The following is a 22,054-nucleotide window of genomic DNA, read 5'->3' as shown; positions in this document are numbered from 1 at the left end:
CTGCTGTACTTATGGCATTAACAGCCTAAAAGCTCTGAACAAGTTCCTCTGAGTGAGTGAAGAATAAGTCAATTTACAAGATCAAAGCAGTTTAATGCAGCTCAGACCTGGTGGAAGCACACATCATCCCTACTGCAGGCAGTGGTAAAACAATGCCCAACCCTCCCTTGTGCATTAGGGGACTTCCATACTGCCATCACAGCTGGAAGTCTTGCCCAGACCTCAGCAACCCCAAAGAGACAGGAGCCCCAGCTCTACCAACCCATGTCACCAGCACAAGCACCACTCTTCCAACTGCGTTCAAGAAACACATGGATGCCATCATATGTGACAGTGCACAAGTCATTTTGCACAATTCAGCCAGTTCCAAGCTGCTTGATTGTGCAAACAAAATTAAATGGCAGAAATGCAGAAGTAACCAATAAATGAGATAACACCACTTTTTACCTCCAAACCTCTCCTTCCCATACCCCCAAATATTCGATCTGCACATGAATCCTCGAGCCTGGATGGCAGAGATAAGAAAGTTTGGGAAATGGACAAACTCCACAAAATTAAGTTGTTTGAAGATGTTAAAGCAGAAGAAGAAAACCTGCAGCACTGAGGGAAGCGTTTTTCTTTGAATGCTGCAAACTGAAGGCTGCCAAAACAGATAACAGACGCCTTACACTCAACAAAGGGTATTCAATTCGACACCCATTGAAGCTGGAACTGAGTGAAGAAGTTTCAAAAAAAAGTTTTCTGAAAGGTAGAGCTACCAAAACATCCAAAGGAACATCAGAGAGATTCAAAGGCATCGTATTGCAGAATCAGGATCATCACTATGGAAGGAACGGACTCCTCTGCCCCCAGGGATGTCCATCTCCAAAGCCCAGGACACAGCACCAACAGTGCTTCGACCAGAGGAGACGTACCAAACCCTGAAACAACTCGGAGCTTTGCATCCTAAGAAGAATAACACCACTACTGCACACTCTCAATAAATATCTCTTTCTAAACACTCTTCCTGCAGCACAGGATTTTAAGAAGTTAACTCAGCTATTATTTGTCTGCTTTTTGCTCTACAACAGATGTTAAAACTGTGAGGTTTTGCTTCTTGTTCTTTGAGATCTGAATTATGAGTTCACACGGAGGAGGTCAACCTCTGTCTGGACTGACTCGATGAAAACACACCGACGTTGTGAGTTAATTGTAGCTGTAAATCTCTCTCTCCCAATTAGTTTCTACAATCAGCTGAAGAGCAGCATCAGGAATACCCTGAAGACTTCAGTCAGAAACATCAATTTCTTAAGATGTAAATAATCACTTGTGGTACAAGTGGGAATGAGAGAATAATCACATATTTATCTGTGTAGCTGCTTGGGATTTTATCCACCACTCTGGACCTGGGGATGAGCCTTCAGCCAGTGTTTTGTCATTACAGTTATCTTAAACCTCACCTCATTCTTCCTAAAGCTCAGGTGCTGCCTATCTTTTCAGGTATTTCATGTTTCAAGCAGATACTTAGGTTGTGTAGAATTTCTCTGAACATTGCTTTCCTTAGCATTTCCACAAGGTTCTGAAACACAGCCTAGGAGTCAGCAAGTCTGGTTGAGTGCTTATTTCCATTGCACTGGAGTCACTCAAATCACAGTCACACGAAACCCATGATTTATCTGAAACCTTGACTGCTTGTGTAAACACCACCAGACGCCTCTACGATTGGAAAACAATTCATCCTTCCCACATCAAATAGGGTCATTTGTTCCCAGGCAAGAGACAGTGCACTACCTAATCTGAACCACTATACCGTATGCACACATAGCCATATATATCTGTGCCTCACCTCAGAAACAAGAAATAGTGATGTCTGAACGTGAATTGAATGCCTATTTGCAGCCCCTAGTTAATCATCTGCTTTTCTCATCCTTTGTAATTAAAGAGATGTTTGTACATTGTATTAAATTAACACATAAAAAGTCTGTAAACTCACAGAGTCCCGTGTCTCCTTCACCCTCATTTTCCAAGGCTGCTGAACTGTACGATAAGTAGTTTAAATAAACAAGCTTTAAATGAGTTCTCCTATGGATCATCAACCAGACACAGGGCCAAAGCTGTACAGAATGATGCACCGATTTGCTCCTTTCCCATATCATGCCTTCCTTGGTCCCATTTAATAACTTTTAATAGCTCTAACAACATGCTCTACTCCATGTAAGTCATTCTGCAACTGAGGAGTAAGAGAACAAGTATATCTTGTTCATCAAATGAAATATTTTCCTTCGTATGGAATCTGTTTTTACTCCATTGTAATCTACATGCATCTACCTCACTACTACTACAAAGAGGAGCAGAATTCAACTATTAGCACAGAGCCATGGCACGCTAATGGATTTTCCTGCACACTATATATATCACTACTCCAAAAGATTAATGACTGAAAACTGCAGTAATTAATCATCTTAATGAGCCTGATTGTTTCTCTAAAGGAACTGCAAGAAAACCAGTTCTTGCCTGCAGTTGGAGAACAGGCGCTGTGTCCCACATACCTCAACCATGCCTTTCCTTCAAGGTATCCTTTGGTTACCAGAGCCAGCTGGAACATTGTGCCTGCCCAAACAGAATGTTAAAATGGAAATATTCAGGTCTACTGCTTTAAAAATACACTTTTCCAAGTAAGCAGCTCCTTTTACCACCACTTCCATGGACTTGATTTAATCAAATGAACACATCCTAACTCAGCGTTCTGACACTGCAGCTTGGAGCTGCCCACATCAATGAGGGGCAAACATAGATCTGCTTGCTTCAGTTTCCTTCACAGAGAAAGGGTTTTTGCCTTTGTAGCTGTAAAAAAAAGAAGAAAGTTTTTAAGAAACTGCCTCTATTGATTTGCACAGAGCAAAGAACACTCAGAACATCAACAAACTGAAGTCTCCACCATTAATCCCTGGGGGAAAATCCTGTGGGGTTTTATTCCATCAAGTCACTGCTAAGGAAAGATACCCACACTCAACAGGCATGTATTAGCTGACCAGCCATCCCATCTTGCTTTTTTGGCTAAAATCTGGAGCGTCACAACAGCTTCCCAGATCCACGTAAGGCACAACCTGCATTTACCCCAGGTATCCATGTATTTATCTCCAGACTATCTGCCTGAAGCATTCAGACATGTCCTAGCAATCACATAATTAGAAAAGTTAATGAATCACTCGAACACTGCAAATCCTTAAGGGTCTTGGAACCTCTGCTGGATTACATGAATCCCCAGTGAGGTACGCAGAAATAGGAAGAAAATAAATCTACATCAGTAAAGTTTCTTCCATGGGATAAGCATCCTTATAACAAGAAGCCCTTACCATTGGCAAAGTACCATTGGCAGCAGGGGCAGCTCCTGCACACTTTACACCCAACAGCAGGAGATTGTTTCCACCTTCAGAACTTGGTGTCTGAGCACAAGATTAATTCCACACAGCTGATAGAAGGCGACAGAGGACTCCAAATCAAAGGTACATCACCATCTTCAAAAGGAAATGCTTTAAGTACATAAAGTGGAATCTTAAACAGCTTAAGTGTAAAAAAAACCCAAAACCTACATTCCTGAAATGTGCTCAGTGCACCTCAATGTGCTTTCATGGAACAGTAAGTCCACCTTTTGCGCATCCCAAAGCTGCCATTTTCAGAATGGAACTCATAAAAATTATTTACACCCTTTTCTCCCTGCCAAGCCCTAAAAATAACATGTAGTGATTCTCCTTTGAAAGCAAGGAGCCATAGGCCTTTCAAGGCAAAGAGCCCAGCTCAGCACTGCCAGCAGCTGCTCAGCACAGGGATACCCCCAGGGCTCCATGCCCCAGGCAATGCTGAGCATCCTTACACCAAAAGGATCACTTTGGGAAAAAAAAACAAACAGCACAGCTTACAAGAGGGCAGCTCAGCGAAAACAAAAGCACAGTGGCACCACAGAAGAGTGAAATAGGAAAAAAAAAAAAAAAAAGAACAAACTATAACTGGGAACCTAGCAGCAGATCTGCTCACATTTCTCACCCCGAATAAAAGCACAATGAATTTTGAACCATCACAGCCTGCACTGTCCATGTTTCTAACAGAAGGCACAGCGGCACATGTGTACTCCTTCAATACCTTCCACTCCCAGGCAATGAGCTAAAAGCCCAAACTGCCAACTTCAGCCCAACCCAAAGCCTGTGGTTTTCAATATGCTGACTCATATCCAGACTGTCAAAAACACTTTAGAAAATTCTGAGGAAAAAAAAAAGAAAAAAAAGGAAGAGATGACCCAGCAGAGGAGGCAACATCCTCCCAAGCAACGTAACGTCAACAAAAACCTGCCCACACACAAATGTTCTGGGCTTTCTCCTGCTATCCTGCAGCAGAATAGCCATTCCTGTGCAAATAGAATAGGATATTCAGCTGGAAGGGACCTAAAAAGACCCCTGGGTCCAATGGCCCGACCTCTTCAGGGCAAAGCAAGTTAGCATGGGATCCATAAACATTCAGTTAACAAAACCTAACTGGCACTGTAAAGCCAACCAAGGTTATCCTGAGGCAAAAATAATGTTATTCCAAGATGGGAGACTTTTGCTTAGGAGACAAGCAAGCTGAGAGATACCTCTAAGGCAATCCAACAGACCCATTCCAACAGCTCCAAGGAAAACAATGTCATATGTAGGCAATGTATGGCAAAGCAGTGAAAGCCCCGAGCTTATTCTTGTCTACTCCTCCATGAGAAAGTGTCAAGACTTATACAAGATTTAATGACTGCAAGGAGAGAAAACAGTTTAATGCAATGAGACTTCACCCAGATGCCATCCCACAATATTCTGTCTCCTCTCCCCCCCTTTTCTCCCTAGCAGTCGCAAGTCCTTGCACTTTACTTGTATGGAACATACAGCCATCTTCAGTTACTGGGCTCTGCTTTCCAGGCAGATAAAACATTGTAGAGCATGAAAGTAAGATGCAACCAGGCTCAGAAACTGCTGCTTACAGAACTAGGCACTAACTCCTGCTCCAGTCGTAACGTTCCATGCTGTGCAGGAAGGAGAAAGTTTAAGGAGAATAAAGTACAGTGACAAGAAAGAGCTGCTAAACAAGATCTGCCTTTACAAGTGGTCTGATAACACAAATACTCCTTGTACATTGCAAACGCAACCGATGTGACAAGAGCAATAACTGGAAACAGATTGTAGTTGACACACTGACGTGTTTCTGCTCCTGGTTTAGCAGGAAAGGCCTCAACTTCGAACTGGTTTCCTCATTTGAGATAGAGTAACCATGCAAAAGAAGAGCAGGAGCTCGCCGTGCGCTGGAAGCAGCACAGCTGGCAGCAGCTGGGTCACCTCTTCAGCCCTGCTTCTGGGCAGGGGCTTGCAGCACTGCAGCAAATTGAACTCTGAGACAGACAGACCAAAGTCTATGCTATTCATTTAATTGATTATTAACAGGTCAAAGACCATCAGGACTTGCTTCAGCTACAGTTCACAGGCAACTTAAAACAAATCAGCTTTCTGCACATCATTTTAAATTCAGATTTGTTGTGTAAAAACCATATGTGGCAATGGTTAATGTTTGCTTAAAGCCTATTTTTCTTTTCCCTGAAGTGAGGAAGATTGACTGATAACAACTGCTCACCATACATACAGGTACAATACATCCCTCTGGAGGTGCTGTGTTATACCTGGTATTTTTACAGAGGCACAAAGGCCAGTCAAAACACCTGCAATATAATCATAAATACAACGTTTGCCTGTAAGAATTGCAGGATACAAGGTGCTGGGATGTAACGAAACTCATAGGATTAGGTGCAGAGATGAAGTTGTACAGCTGCCCTCAGATAACTCACCTCTCACCAAGGATGTGTCTGCATGCTCTATTAATGCAGGTGTGCAAATCAAAATCTCTCTTTTTCCTATATGAAAAGCGTTCTGAGAACTCCAAAAGATGCCCTATATTCCTCAGACTTAGATGATCTTTTCACTGCATGTGTAGCTACACCAAAGATGGCCTTCCATCACCAGTAACCCAGTTGTCGGGGCTTTGAAATGCGAGGAAAAATATTCCCAACAGAACAAAGAACACCTCTGCTATCAACAAAACCAAACAATCACACCAACAAATGATTCACATTACCCCACTGACAACAAAGAGGCTGTGTGCTCAGGTAGGCCTGCTGCAGAGCTGCCATTTATCCTCACTTGCCCGTTTAGTTCGTGGCAGCAGTGTAATCCTTCCTCTTTGATCAGCTGCAGAGCTGTTTGTGTTCGGCACACAGACGCGTGGAACAGTCACATTCTGACAGCAGGCATCTTCCCAAAGCCTTCCAGCACCAAGCAGCCAGCAACGGAACTGGCTTCCTCAAGTAAAGATTAAGAATATTTGTAAATGAATCTATGTGCAGACACTTAATTAGATAGGCCACTTGTTAGAATCCTGGAGGAAGGGACGGTGCCCACTGAATCCAGCATCCACAGGCAGACCCTGCAGCACCCAGTCTGCATGCCCTTCTTGGGCTCCTCTCAGACCTAGCCAAGGTCTTTGCAACTGAACAAGAGAATGAAAGGTAGCAGCCTTAACTTGCATCAGGGAAGGGTCAGGTTGGGTATCAGGAAACATTTCCTCTCGGAAAGAGTGGTGTGCATTGGCATAGACTGCCCAGGGAGTGATGGAATCACCATCCTCAGGGGTGCTCCAGAACTATGGAGATGCAGCACTGAGAGATGTGGGCAGTGGTGGGCACAGGCTGATGGTTGGACGTGATGACCTTAGAGGTCTTCTCCAGCCTTAATAATTCTATCAACCTTCCTCTCCATCATCAAACAGCCCTACTAAGAGCAAAGTATTAGAGGAGCAAATGATAAAACCCAGCAAACTCACTGGCAGCCAGCATTCTCCCCACTTTGTTTAGGATTCCAGGGCCATTTGAGCCCTTGTGCCCCATGCAGATACCCTTCTGCTACTGCCCTCCAATGTGGAAAACTGAAGATCTGATCAATTAACTTTCAAATGAAGATCGGAGCAACGTGATCCAAAGCAGAATTAGCATTGCGTAGCTCAGAAGCTGTGAGCACCCAGCAGCTGTGCCTGCTCCCAACAGGGCAGAGCTGAACTCTAAATACAAACCAGAAGCAGGCTGTAGCATTAGGCATTCTCGCCAGCTTGTGTCTTGAAAGATTAAAAGCAGAGCAGCGTGACAACGTGATGACCAAATCCAAATCCCACAAATGAGACTCGGACACCTTCCATGCAGAGAAGGTGCCAACCCTGAAGGTGCTATTTATAAAGCAACGGTTTTCAGCACAATGTTCAAGCAACCAAGCGTACAGCTTCTAGCACTGCCTCATTTCTAACTTCTGCAAATGAACTTACAATTAAGAAAGCAGAGAACAACAAAATACTCCTTCTCCAGCTGCCCAAAACACTTTGGCACAGTCTTGCCAAATGCCTGCAAAAAGCAAACATAAGAATGGGAGCATAACTGTGGAAGTATCCTTTGCTCCTTGAGCCAAATGTTTTCATTGGAGAGGTTTGATTTTTATTTCTTCTGCTTCATAGCAGCAGGACCACATGAAGACTTTGAGGCCTGATGGATGCTTGCAAGAGAACTCCAGGCAGCTGTGGTGTTTGACACTGTCTGTACTCCTTCCTGTCTACCTTCCATATGCGGATTTATAGTTTGGGGGTTTTTCTTTAATCAGAACATTTCAGGTGGGACACCTGCAACTTGCACAACGTTAGGCATCATTATTCCATCTTCAAATAAAATCACACAGAATCCCACAGTAGAAGCCGTCGTCTTGAGTTTCTTGAGCCACCACCCCTCGCTACAGGGGGAATCACCCATTATCTGCTGCAGCACGTGGTGTTTGCCTGACAAAGGCAACAGAAAAACTGACTCCCTGGCCAGGAGCCATAACAGACACTCTGCAAAGAATCAGCATAGGTGGGAGTTATGATGGGAAAATGCACAAATCTAGCCTTATTGTCCCCAAAGAGACTGCTTCAGCTATGTACAAAAAGCACACAAACTCATAATTTCTATTTTTTTGATAGATAAAGCTTACATATCTCTCAGAATAATCATCCTGCTTGAGGCCAGCCACCACAAGGCACACGCCACAGTGCAATGCTAACAAAGGAGGGGAAAAAAAAAACAAAGCGGTGGCCAAGGACAAGAAGATGGAGTAGAAGCATCTCTTCCCAGACCCACTCCACATCACCCCTGTACCTCAGTAACCATGGGATCACTAGTGAAACTGATGGAGGATGGTCCTGCTTACCACAAAAACAGGATTAGGTAAAATTACCTTGCATGCAGAAGATGGCAGAACTGCTGTAATTTGGGTGTGCTGCCTTGGGTTTCTAAATACCCAGTTAAAGCATACTTTTATTTGAGTTATGCGAAGAGGCCGAAGCCTTGAAGGACACACTGTAAAGCAGGCACGCTGCTGCTGAAATACCAGCTTGAGGCTTTGGCAACCTCCCTTCCCCATATTAGCAGGGCTGGGGGAACCTTCTCAGGCCGCGAGAAGTTCCTGCATCAGCAGCTCCTGACTGACAGCTGGGCTGCACCAGCCTCAGGATCCGTGTCCCCAGGGCCATGAAATCCATGGCTGATGACTAATTCATTACTCGAATTTGTGCTTAGGCAAGTCCAAGCCCAGATCACACACACACCTCCCAGTGCTGAATTCCTCCCCAGCCGGAAGGCGAGCGGGCTCCATTAGCATGAGCGTGCACCAACCAGCTCCATCAGCTGGGAACAAAGGTGGAACTCAACCCGCAGGAGCTGGCTGCAAGCAGGAGGAACTGAAAGGGAAATCAGTACAGATCAATTCTGACTGAGCTGCAGCCGGATTTCTAAAACTGGAGACACTCAGCGTCTCTGGAGCCTTTGGGACTCCAGCTCAACCCTTACTGAATGCCGACAGCAGCAAACAGAACTTCCACCTTCAGTGGTCGGGAGCTCCAGGGCCAAAGGCAGCAGGCTGGGGAAAAACAGGGCCACACGTGGCCACAACGCAGACCCCAAAGCATCCTGGCAAGGTCTGCTTACAGAATGGCTCAGACGCAGACAGCTACACACAGGCAGAGGGATGCGGGACCCCTCGCCATCCCTCCTGCTGCTTCACGCCTTCTGGGGCTTCACCAAGGTGACATCTGCTGAAGAGAAGGGTATGAAAGCTGTGGCAAGCTCCCTGCTGCTAATGCATTGCTCAAACTCACACCTGATACGGGGTATTTTTGCGCTCACCAGAAAGAGCAGTTGTCCTGCAACCACGATTATTACAACAGATGCATCTGATCAGGTGTGGCAAATGCTTCAAGCTTGGTATCCTGCTTTGCTTTCTTCCTCTGACTGCTTGACAAGGAGATTGTGTTCTGGATCCATATTATAGCAACCTAACCTCTGAAACATGAAGTTTTAATAAACATATCTTACAGAGCTATGCTATAAGTGAATGTTGCACGTTAAGAGCATGCAGCATCTGAAAGCCAGAGACGAAGGCTCTATAAAGAGGGCTATCATTTGTGAGCACCGACCGCTAACCCAGCTCAGCCAAAAGATACTCCTTCTTTATCCTCCCTGGGAAGGTCTCCTTTCTCCTCCCCGGGAAGTCTTCTTGTCTCTAGGCAACTCCATTAATTACAGCCTCTTAAAGGCTTTAAAAGGACACATAGCCTCCAAGAAACATTTCCCTGCACCTGTGCTCATCAAGGTCAGTGCAGAACGAAGCCCTGACCCAGCTGCTAACAGAGAAATGCATTACCCTGTGACTGGGTGGGGGGAAATAAAACCTTTGTCTTGGATTGCCATGGAGTTCAAGGAACATCCGGCACGCAGAAAGGCTCCAAGAAAGGCAGAATGCCATATGGGGCTCTCAGATTGGTAACTTCCTTGCCTTTTCACTGCTACCACTGATGATGGAAGACAAAGTCATGCCAAAACAGTACTGGCCCCATCCCTTTCAGCTACTTACAGAATTTGCTTTATAGGTGTATCAGCCAATCCTGCTCATTATTACCCCACTCAGCTGCCTTGCCGGTGAGTCACTGCTTACAGCTGTGCTCACAGAAAGCAGCCATTCAGAAGCACACCTGGGCTCTGCATGGGGACACAGATGGGCAGCGGTGGCACCAGGACAGCCATCCTGGCCACACATCAGGGCACGCCTGCAGCCATGGGAAAAGGCAGGTCCTGAGGTCACAGCTCATTCACTCGGCTTGCCAGAGAGCTCCAGGTTCCCTCACCCCACACACACCTTGGGAATGTTTATAAAGGCACACTAATCACATTGGCAGTGTTTATAGAAGCACGCTAATCAACAGTGGGAGCAATAAGACCAAGATTACAGACACAGTCTGGAAACCAAATTCACCTCTTGTTGCTATTAAAACTGGCATTTCAGCGCGTGTAGAATTCTCACCCCTCCAAAATGCATGCCTGAAGCTATATAGCACATGCAAAATAAATTGCATTTCTATCGCTATGTTATGGCATGCAATTTTCCTCTTCCCAATCACACCGGCTGCCTCTCCTGTTAAGTCAAATAGCCTGTCAGCTTCTCATCAGGAAGTAGAAATTGCTTTTCCATCTCCTAGGAGATAAACAAGGCTCTCTCCTCTGCAGCAAGGGCAGCGCACAGCCCGGGGCTGGAGCTGCAGGATGGGCTGTGCTGCTCCTCACACAGCACCCACCATGCATGCCAGCAGATTGGTGCATTCTCAGTGTTCTCTGCAGCTTTTGGCTGAACGTACACAGCTCTGGCTCACTGCTGCCTTACAGCTACGGACCTCCAGGCATTCTTCAGCCCAGGTAACAAAGCAGAGGAGCTGTGCTGGCAGCCCCTGCTCTCCTACATGGCATCACAGAGATGCTGAAGCTCCCGGCAGGCCCTGACCATCGTTCTGAAGCATCTTACAAGTGATTGTGATGCAGAAGAATGAGATTTCCTTCTAGGGAGAGCCTGCTCACAGCATGCATTTTTAAAGAGGCAGAAACTCATCGAGTTTAATTCACACGGCATTATTCACCAAATAGCCACAGCCTCATCCCAAAGCCTAATCGCCTATTTTGAATGCAGTGGCTACAAACCCCGAGGCTGCCTCCTACACACACTGTAAATCTTGCTGTTACTCCTCCTGCTGCAGCCTTTTCCAAAGCCTAACAATAAATTCTGACCTCCTATACACACACACATGGTGTTTCTCTAGGTTACACCCAAAGCACTGTTTGATGTTCTGCTGCACTGCGAGCACGGCTGGCTGGCTGTCCATCTTCCAGCTTTGTGAACTCCTTTTCTATTTCCCAGCCCTCACGTTTTAACCACCAACATGAAACCTACTACCTACCAGTTAAATTGACACACTGGCCTTTTTATATTGTCAGAAAGCAAGAGCAGGAAGGCAGGGAAAAAAAGCATTTCTGATGTTGCTGTCACCCCACACCATTAAGGAGGGATCTACAGCCCTTGTGCTGCCAGCCTGATAAGCAGTTTGCAAAAGAAACCTGCCTGCAGGTGCAGCCCTCGGAGCTGGTGTGCAGTGCCCAACCCAGCCTTCCTGCTGCCTCCCAAGCTGTGCACAGCCCTTTCATTAGTTTCATTGTTTCCCAGCTGTGGAAACAAGTACCTGGGGGCAAGAACCTGAGCGCACCAGTTCAGCCAAGGCAGATCTGCATGTGCTCCTGCACCACAGCCGGAGTGCTCTGTGCTCTGGCACTGCCAGCCTGCTTTGAAGTAAATTTGTATCACCGAGCAGGGCATGCTGAAAACGTTCCAATCTCACACCTCTGTTCTCATCTGGAGCAAGCAAAGAGGTGAATTTGCACAGCACAAGCACCAGCACTGCTGCTAAGCTTTTCCCCTGTCAATCAAGCTGTAATGAAAGTCACCTATTAATTTTGGTTTTGAGTTCAATCTTGAAGCATTCCTACTCCCCACTCGGTCTAATCCTTGTTCCAGCCTACCACTGGAATGCAGATGGGGGTTAAGTGGAATAAGTCATCAGAATAGGATACTGCAGAACGCTTTTGAGCCATTTAATGTGACAACAACAAGATCTGTTTACACAAGTCTTAAAGGGAGGTTAAATTTCAATATCTGAAAGACAAATATTCTAGGCAATAATGTTCAGAGTAGACCCTGTCCATTGGAGCGCATAATCAGGATGAATAATTCACAGCCAGACTTCCATCTCCGCTATGGCTGCAAAGAGGTGAACCCTGAGGAGCTCAGGGAGATGCCAGCACATCTGGTCAGTGCAGTGCTCACTGCAGGGGAGTTGCACTGGATGGCCCTCGGAGGACCCTTCCAGCCCTAAGGATTCTATGATCACCAGTAGAGCAGGTAAACGTGCTGGTAGGTGACCCCACAACTTACATGCAAGATCATCCTCTCAGCAAACTTTTCTCCCTAAAATAGCAGCAGCAGCACCATTTGCACAGCTTATGAGTCATTTTGAAGCCAGCTTTGTTTACCCACGTGCCAACCATAAGCAGGAGATTCCTTAACACGAGCCCAGAGACAGCCAACAGAGACAGACCTCCCTTTATTTTACAGCCCAACTACTAGCTGAAGATTAGCTCCAGTCTACATGTAAGGCAAATCAAAGCCCAGCTGAACACGGCTACAGCGCCTGGCATCACCTACATCAAATGGTTTTTAGTTAAACCAGCCTAAAATGAGACTTATACCAGCCTCACCCTGGGAAGATGGGGCTTACAGCACCCTCCTGGTGTTCCTGTGCTAAGTTCAAAGCCACACAGGCATTTCAGAGAGCTGGGAATGAGCAAAACAGATTAACAGCAGAGGAAACTAAAAAAAAACAAAAACAAAACAGGAGTGAAATAACACACTGGAAACAAACTTCAATTAAAAAAGAAACCAGCACACGCTCACATAGCACTGAACTAGCAAACAGTGCAGGAATTAGCACAGCTGCTCTCTTCTTAGAGGCAGTTTGGGCAAAACAGTGACAAATCTGAGCAGTTCCAAAAAGTTTGCGTCGCTTTGTTCTCTGCAACACAGAGGGAGAGATTTGCTCTCCAAATAACAAGATGCTTTTTGTAGCTAGCACAACATTAAGTCATTACTTCCCTTTTTGATGAGCATCAAAGAAGGCAGAAACAGAAGCTTACGTTCTTTTAACATTCAAAAGAACAACATTAATATTATATTATAACATTTTATTCTTCACTTTCCCTTCCTGTCCTAAGGATGTTTACATGTAAACATTACAGCACATACAGAACATCACTATATCACAATGAGCATAGGAAAAAAAAAAGAAGTCAAAATGCAGAATACCACTCAGGAGCTTTCCGTCCAGCTTCTCATGGTGCCTTCCTTACACCTTCCCAAAACAATACTGAGGAACTAAAACGCAAAGGATCTGCAGCCCCATCCATTTTAAGACAAACCTTAAGTCACACACTGGTGGTAAGACAAAGGAAACACATTTTCTCAACAAAACCGGCCAATTATCTCTAAAGACAAGTTAATAAAGATCATCTGTGCAGCCTATACAAAACACTGTGGTTCCTCTAAGACAGAAAACTGCTTCTTGGGAGAGAAAACTGTTGTCTGGGAGAAAGATCCTCCAGGCCTGTGGGGGTTTTAAAGCAATTTTTGCATCTTTAAAAAGCAGGACTTGCCTCTTTTGCCAGCATCTTGCTTCCAAGCTTGATTCCATTCCCCAAAAGCAGCCCATCAATTTTAGGCGCTGCCAGGAGCATAGCCACTCACCTATAGAAATGCACTTCTAGGACCCACTGTTTGGAGAAGAGTGTGTGAGTTGTTAATGAACTAGCATTAATGATGGCTGGCATTACTGACACCAGCCAACAGACTGCACTAGAAGCAGCAGTTCTGCTCTGCACACACACAAGGAAGAATCTAAGAGCTGCACTCAGAGAGATCAGTGACACTAACACTGCTCTGCAATCAAACTGCTAGAAGCACAGAGTTTGAAATCCACAGAAAGGGACCAAAGAAAGATCAAGGCAAAAATATTCAGTTCCTCAAACTAAAGGAGGGAGAAAGATATAGGGTTCTATTGAGAACTTTTGCACACAACACATAAGACTACTCAAAATGCAGCGAGCTTAAAAGCAGATGCTGTGCTAAAACAACCTACCTAGAGAATGCAGTGGCAATAAACAAACGAAAACAAGAAAATATACTCATATCAGCATCCAAGAGGTGGCACAGCACTCAGGGAGCACCCAGGACAAAAGGATGAGAACCTCACATCCCTGCTCACCAACCGGTGACTCTCCAGCACAGCTATCTCCCAGGGCTGCCATGGGAAAACAAGAGGCTATTCTCCAGTGATGAAGTAGTACTTCCACCAGTGAATGTCCTTATAAGCGAGAGGAATCCAGCTGCTGAAGTCTCAAGCTATACAAAGCCATTTACTGTGCTGATGACAGAGGACAAAGAGTTCCAACAATCCCAAATAGCACGCAGGCTGCGGGAGGCCGAGCGTTCGCCCATCAGTGTATTGACTTGACCAATTTAGGAGGACTGAGGACAGAAAAATAACACTACTGCACATCCAGCATCCAATGCCAAGAAAAACACAATTCTCAGTGACCACGTGCTTACCTTCTATAGAAGGGGCCTGGTCCACGGCTGCATACAGCATCTCTTTCAAAGCCTGGAGGAGCAGAACAAAGAATGCACTCAGAATCAAATAAAAATTACGTTTTGATATGCTTGTTTGAAAACAAAAGCAATTAAAGTCCTTTTATCCCTCCAGACTGACACACAAAGCTACGGGACGTGTTGGTAATGCTATTACACATATTTCTGCTAGCAAAAGAAACACATGTTCTCATTTATTGACCCCTTCATCTAAAGCTTGTTATATTACTAATCTGCTATTGTTATTCCAACCATATTTTAAAACATATTCTTTCAGAAAAAGGTTTCCAGGTCGGTAGGATGCTCGAGGTTTGTTAGAAAACCTGTGGCGTGACATAGAAAGGAGCTTGTCAAGGCAAACAGAGATAAAGAAGCCTCAGGGATCTATCACTGTTACACAATAGTACAGGAACACACACATATTCTAAAAGCTGAAGACAGGGTGACGGACCAGATTAGGAAACATGAGTGATTGCCTTCTCCCAAGGGGGGATCTCAAGGGTAACACAGCATCAAACAACCTGAGATGGGTTTGGAGACTGATGGAGTAACCTGAACCAGTCTGGGAACTAGAAGTAAAGGGGCACGAACGCGAGCAGGCTTTGCACACACATCTGCTGTGAGAATTACAGCTCATCTGCTGCCTTGTGAACCTACAGAAATCCAATGCACACGAGTCACTGGGGTCCTCGAGGCCTGCTGCCCATCACCCAACACATCCCACAGCCCCACACTCCACGCTCTGCCCCTTCCTGCCCTGGGTCAGCACAGCCTGAACAACCACCACCCTGATGCCCTCACAGGGAAAACCACAAGCTCAGCAAGGAGCAGCTCAGCGCTGTTGTAATGCACTGCTAAGCAAACAGAAGGTCTAAAGGACACGTCTGTTTATCGCAAGGTGTCACAGGCGGCCAGCAAACAGGCAGCTCAGGCATCTCCCAAAGCTCTCGTTCCAGAGGTCTCAACAAAGGTCACTTGCAGAATTGTTTTCCCAGCTAAGCCACTGCTGCATGATCCCCATCCCAGTGACACAACCCATTCCTACATTCTGGCTGACCATGGCCGCTCTGTCCCCTTCCTCCCATGACTCACCAGCTGGCAGCACGTGATCCTGTGCCATGCATCAAGTGGTCAAAAGAAAAAGCCACCAATGCAGAACGCCTTCCCCTTTCTCATCCTGCCAATCACCCGCGCCTACCTGTACATTTTTCATGGGGGAAACCAGACTTTAGAACTTCTCAACATGCTGCCACTGTCCAAAGACTGAAGCAGGCAGCGCCCAAGGTCCCCTTTGGAGAGGAGGGAAGTCAAATAGATGGGAAAACATGAAAGAAAAAAGACAGCATGCCAATTTAAGAGTTCAATAAAGAGCTTTCTGCTCTCGGATAAACAAATTCAGGACAGAGAAACCAGCAGAGAATTGCCATCTGCCAAGTGTAAAACCAGGCCTCCATCACACTGGCACATGAGAGCAGGCTGAGCCACACTCCCCTCCTTCTGCAGGAGCTTCAGAGACACACACAACAGCAAATCCACATTGCAATTAGTGGACAAACACGCCAACAACTTCACTCAGCCACAAAGGCATGTTTGTAGGAAAAAGCATCCTCTGAGATTCATCTGTGAGTCACTTTAATTTGTCCAGTTTTGTCTGCTTGAAAAAGAGAATGCTGTTGGCTGACACGGAAAGACAGGATTTTGTTTGCTCTCCTATTTTATTTTTGCTCCATGGGAAGCAAAGGGGCAGTTCACAGCACAAGGAGTGATGGCAAGCTGGGCTCCCAGACCAGCCAGCAGTTAGAACATAGCATGGAACATCATGCTTTGTGCCGTTCCACTCCTTCCAACTCGAGCCGTTCTACCATTTGTGCAATCTTTTCCTTCTGATTTCCCATTCTAGAGGCAGACTGAGGCAATCAGGGGTTTGTAAAACTCAGTGCTTGCATTCACTCAGACACGGCCAACATCTTTGCCAAAAGCTGAATGAAACAGAACAGCATACATCATCGGTCTGCCTTTTCACATGCCCATTGCTTGCTCTTAATAAGCACACGGACAACAATGGCCACTGCTGCGCTCTTGCTGAAAGATAATCTAAGCTATAGGTATTGAAGTACATCTTTTTCCCCATTTAATGAAAGCCAACAGGCTTTTCCCTGTCTAAGCTCTTCCCCAGACCACGCACCCGCCCTCAACGATCACAGCACAGGTAACTGCTGGAGGGGAAGGCCACGTTACTGACAATAACTTTGCAGGCTGTAAATGATGAAAGACCACCCGACAGCAAAATGTTGTTTTTAGGTCCTCAAAACACAACGTCTCATTCTTCTCCCTGACGTCACCAGATCACACCCTCATCCTGCTGCCACTACAGCAGGGCAGGGCCGCTCACCGGCGGGGGCTCAGCTTCCCTGGGCTCAGCCACATTGCAACCCGGGGTCAGCAGGTGTTGTGCCAAGGAAATAACCACACCATCGGGATGGGAAATGAGGGCTGCACGGGAGCTCTGTGACACAGAACGAGCTGGAGGCAGTGCCTGTCCCATCTCCCAGCCTTGGTCGTGGTAATCCCTGGAAACGGGGCTCATCTTTTCCCAGCTCGCCCACAAGACCCACGCGAGTGTGTGGGTTAGGTGCAGCATTCCCGCCTTCATTAAGAAGATCTGAGCTGTCAAATTGAAAAGACACGGCAACAACACGACCGCAGCCACGCACGGTGCAAGAAAAACCGCATGCTAGTACTGAAAGCGGTGCTGTGCCTTCCCCTCGGCTGAGCAACGAGGCGGTGTTTGCCGGCACAAAGGAGGGCTGCACGCCTCTGTCTGCACCCACACCACCGCCGGGTCCCGAATAACGAGTGCTGCGATACGCGCGGGCAGCAGGGCTGAGCAACAAAGAGTTTGACAACTTAGGAGCGAAAAGCAGGGCTGGGAGGGCTTATTTTGTACCGCTCAGAAAGGACTCCGAGACAGTTTGTACTCCAACCCGCCTTTATTCAGTAGCCAGGCGGAGAAAGCGAGACGGAGACAGTAACGGTACCGCGGTTCAGACGTCAGGAGATCAATGCGAGCTGCGCGCACCGCAAGAGCCGCGGCCCGGGGAGGGAAGCCGGCCTCAGCGCCGAGCGGAGCGCGGGCTCGGCGGCTCAGCCCGCAGCTGCGGGACAGCGCTCCGCTCCGCTCCGCCCCGCAGGGCACGGCTCCGCCGCCAGCCCCGGGAAGGTCGCCGGGCTCACCTCGTACTGGATGTACTGCTTCCGCCATTCGGGGGTGATGTGCGCCGCGAGGTGCTCGGCGAACTTCATCCTGCCGCCGAGCCGCTCCTAGCGGCGCCTGCCTGCTAACGGGCCGCCGCCGGTACTGCGGGGCGGGGGGGGGCCTCCGCCGCCGCACATGGGCCCCCGCCCGCCCGGCCCCGCCGATCCTCGGCCCGCCTCGGGGCCTCCTCAGCGCCGCCCCGCAGCCGCCGCCGCCGCCGCCTCTTCGGCCGCCGCCATCTTCCCCGGCCCGCCGCCGCCTCCCGCCGTCAGCCGCCCGCCAGCCAACCGGCCGCCGGCAGCGCCGCGTCGCCACGGCAACATTCGCCACCGCCCACCGCCGCCGGGGGGCGTGGCCTCGGGAATGGGGGCGTGGCCTAAAGACAGGGCGTGGTTTCAGGCGGGCGTGGCTTAAAGATAGGGGCGTGGCCCCAATGGGGCAATGGGTGTCCCGCAGCTCTTCGGGCGTGGTGAGCATCGGCGCACGGTGCTGCGTTATCGCTGCTGGGCTCGGCAGAGCAATGAGGTCGTTAGGAGCCCAGAAATGACCTGCCTTGCTTCTCTAATAACCTGCATTTTACTGAAAACCTCACGTCCTGGTGTCTTGTTCCTCCCTCCTGGTGTGTTTCCTGATCCCAGCCGTGTCCTTAGCACATTACATTCGGTGAGCCCAGCCCAGCCCATGATGTGTCAGTCCACCCCAACTGCAACGTGCAGGACAAAAGGGCTGCAGGACTGCAAGCATTAGGTCCGTGCACTCAAACCATTTGCCCCACAGAGTCTCCTGACATAGTGCCCAGCAGTGTGCTTGGAACACCTCGCTGTTATTGCAGCTGGGTGCTGGGAGAAGGCACGAGAATGAGCATTATCTGCTTCCTTAACTGGAGCAGCAAGAAGTCTGCAGTAGGCTTCCTGCCAGCACAGTCTGGCACTTGCTTTCTTGGGAGTGTATAGAATCATTTATAAATAGCACGTTTTTCTTTAAAAAATATATATAAATTATGCTGGGGGATTGCTGGGGAAGAGCCTTCAGAGGAAAAGTGCAAGAAAAAAACCTTTAATAGGGAAAACCCTGAGCAGCAGCTGCTGAGCTCTTATCTATCCCCCTCGTGGCTGGGGTCAGCACACAGCAGAGGGGCTTGGGGCTGGCTCCAGGCCTGCTGGCTCTTGCTGTGAGCTCTCTTGATCTTCTGTTGATATCTTGAAAAAAAAAAACAACTAAATGAGGGATGTGCTCGCTCTCCTTCAGATCCCCATTTGGGTTGCACAGTACGAGAACACTGACATCAACTACCAGATACCGAGCTTCTGGAGTGTGTTTGAAGAAGGGCATGGAGCCGTGCGGGGTGTGGGGCACGGTGTGATGGGGAGCGGCTGAGGGGATGGTATGGGGCAGTGTGGAGGAGCTCAGGGGAGACCTCGCTGCTCTACAGCTCCTAAAAGGAGGTTGTGCTGAGACGGGTCAGCCTCTGCTCCCAGGTAACAGCGATAGGAAGGGAGGGAGCAACCCCTAGGAGGCTGCGCAGCCTGGGCCCACAGCCGGCCCGCCACTGCCTCCCAGCGGCCATTCCCTACCGGATGAGAGTAGGACCGCGCGTACCCCGGAACTCTCGGGCGCAGCGCGCGTTTCCCGCCGGGCGGCGCGAAACCGTACCGAGGCGCGCAGGGGGACGGCTGTGCGCGCGGACCGGCGCCATGGCGTCGCCCCCGCTGGCGGCCGGGAGCGGCGGCGAGGGGAGCTCGGGCTCGGCGGGGCCGGATCCGTCCGATCGGCAGCTGTCCACCTTGTTCGAGCAGGCGGCCGAACGGCTGCCCGCCCTGCTGCCCAGCGCCAGCAAGGAACAGCTGCTGTACCTGTACGCTCGCTACAAGCAGGTGAGGCGCGGGGCCTTGCGACTGGGCCGAGGGAGAGGCCTGGTGCCTACGGGGGGGAGGGGATGGGAGGAAAAGGGGGAAGGGCCGGGAGGCTGAGCCGGTTTGTTTCTGCCACGTGCTTGGGTCACTTGTGGAGCATTCCCAGCCCGCAGGGACCCCAAAGCTCCCCCACCTGGTTCCTGCCGTGGGTTGGCTGCCCCCCAGCAGTTCGGGCTGCCCAGGGCCCATCCACGGCATGGGGCACCTGAGGGACGGGGCACACACTGCTCTGGGTGGCACTGCCGGCTCCTCAGTTTGCATTGACTCAGTTTGCAAAGCGACTGTGGAACTGGACTCTGTCTGTTTTGCTCAGCAGGAGGTGCCCGAGGCTATTGGATGGGGCTCTGGGCAGCTTGATCCAGTGGCTGGCAGCCCTGCCCACGGCAGGGTTTGGGGTTTGATGAGCTTTGAGGTTTCTTCCAACCCAAACCATTCTATGATTCTGCAGACAATCCAAGTTACATTTTTCTTCCATCTGGAATACCCTTGCCTGGCCTGCTGCTACTCAAAAGCATTTCCATCTTTTTGATGCAGTATTGAATTATCCCCTGAGCTGGTGGCTCCTTAGCTGTAGTTTGTGGGCCATTAATTGTCTCAGACCAGGCTGATCACGTGGGAGCTTTGTCTTCAGATCTTCTGGTGCTTCAGCAGGTCTCTGGCTCTTTATTCTTTGTAAGAGAAAGGAAAGGGTGGGGAAAGTGCCAGGAGAACTTCTAGGAACTAAGGCCTTGCATAGAAGGAGATGAAAAGAAATAGGGTTGTCTCTGCTACAGCTTACCTGGATTCTCAGATTTGTTTCAAATAACCTCTTATTTCTCACCGCCTACAAGTGCTTCGGAGCTGTCCTCTATGGCAGATGGGAGGCATTACTTAGCCCTCAGCCCGTGGCTGTCAGCAGACTCCAGAGGGGTTTCCTAGTGCTTTATAAGAGCTATAGTTACTGAAATCAGAAGCTGTTTCACAAGTTGTAATACCAGTTAAGAAAAGGCAGCAACTACTGCAGTCAGCACAGGTCTCCAGTCCCCTCCAGGTGAGGAACCAGAGATCTTCCATCTCCTCTTGTCCCAGACTGCACAAACAGTGTCTGTGTGCCCCCTGCTTTGGGTCTCCATGCCTTTGGCTGTCCAGGAAGGCTGTAACACAGTGCTGGAGCAGGCAGTGCTGGCAGGGAAGAGGAGGAGTTTGCTAGCACAGTTACCTCAGGGATAGGCTCTGCTTGCTTGGAGTTCTGCAGCATTTTGTGCTTTAAATCAAAACGATGGTGCTTAGTGCAAGTTTTCTCTATTTAATTATAGCAGCCGTATCAGTATGCATAATGGGCTGCTAATATATTACTCCAGTGGACAGTAGTATTGCTAGCACACAAAAGGTGCTGACTCAGATCTGTCCGCTGCCCTTGATTTGGCATCCTTGTCTTTCCTCAGTTTAGTATTTTGTGTCACTGAGGGCTTTGATTTAAGACACAGCACCATCATAAAAGGGGTGACAGTAACAGCTGAGCTCTCTCTTAAGATACTGTATATTATTTATTTCAAACTGTTTGGGTATATAACTGTTTTCCTGGAATTTTATTACCTTTTATTGGAGGCCATTTCAGGATTTTATTACTTTTCTCTCTGATTTTGTTTATGTGTCAGAGACTCGAAAATGAGGGAATTGCTTAGTTGTCATCTCCAGTGAGCTTTTCAGCTGATGGTGCTGAGTTTATGGCTCTGCCTCAGTGCAGGAGGAAGATCAGAGTGGATGGCAGGGCTCTGGGCTGGAGTGCTGCTTCTCCTCTTGCTTTCCACGAGGCTCTGGGCAAATCACTTGTGCAATCCATGCCTTGAGTCTGTAGTGGCAAGGTGAGGATGGAACTGAACCAGAGTTAGCAGCGTGACTGTGAGCAAAGCAGGGACCTGCTGCCCTCAGTCCGCAGGTTAGCATCCTTGTGTGATATTTCCTTAGATTCCCTTATGGCCCATTGACAACCGGTTTAACAGAGCACAGCTCTGAGCATCTGTCTATGCAGGCACTCTTCTGAGTGCTGTCACCTCCAGCCATCAGGTGAAGGCTTCTCCCAGAGCTTCTGAATTGCCACGCTGGCCACAAATGCAGGCAGTTCCCATTCAGAGCTGCTTCTCAGTGGTTTAGGAGCAGAGCCTGCCGTCAGCTGCACAGAGAAGCAATGCTAGGAAAGCACTTAATACATTCTGGCTGCACACTGCTTTTCATGCAGCTGATGAACTGTAAACGAGGAGAGCTAAGCA

The 22,054-nt window shown here is 48.3% G+C and overlaps 2 protein-coding genes across 2 annotated transcripts in view; one reads left to right on the top strand and one right to left on the bottom strand.

Moving 5' to 3' along the window:
• Positions 1-18,005, bottom strand: part of XPR1 (xenotropic and polytropic retrovirus receptor 1) — a 78,522-nt gene extending 60,517 nt beyond the window's left edge. The window contains exons 1-2 of the mRNA XM_042873297.1: positions 17,871-18,005; positions 14,598-14,649 (exon numbers count right to left, since the gene is read on the bottom strand). Of these exons, the coding sequence (XP_042729231.1) occupies positions 14,598-14,649; positions 17,871-17,939 (121 nt within the window). The 5' untranslated portion in view covers positions 17,940-18,005. The remainder of the gene's footprint in view (positions 1-14,597; positions 14,650-17,870) is intronic.
• Positions 18,006-19,586: 1,581 nt separating this feature from the next.
• The window catches only part of ACBD6 (acyl-CoA binding domain containing 6), a 69,085-nt gene continuing 66,617 nt past the window's right edge, over positions 19,587-22,054 (top strand). The window contains exon 1 of the mRNA XM_042873344.1: positions 19,587-19,766. Coding sequence (XP_042729278.1) covers positions 19,587-19,766 — 180 coding nt within the window. The remainder of the gene's footprint in view (positions 19,767-22,054) is intronic.

This window comes from Lagopus leucura, unplaced genomic scaffold, assembly GCF_019238085.1.
Source record: "Lagopus leucura isolate 7727_CA_CO unplaced genomic scaffold, USGS_WTPT01 Super-Scaffold_100009, whole genome shotgun sequence".
Classification (NCBI taxonomy): Eukaryota; Metazoa; Chordata; class Aves; order Galliformes; family Phasianidae; genus Lagopus; species Lagopus leucura.
The sequence above is the reverse complement of the archived record's forward strand: the minus strand, read 5'-3'. Positions and strand labels throughout refer to the sequence as shown.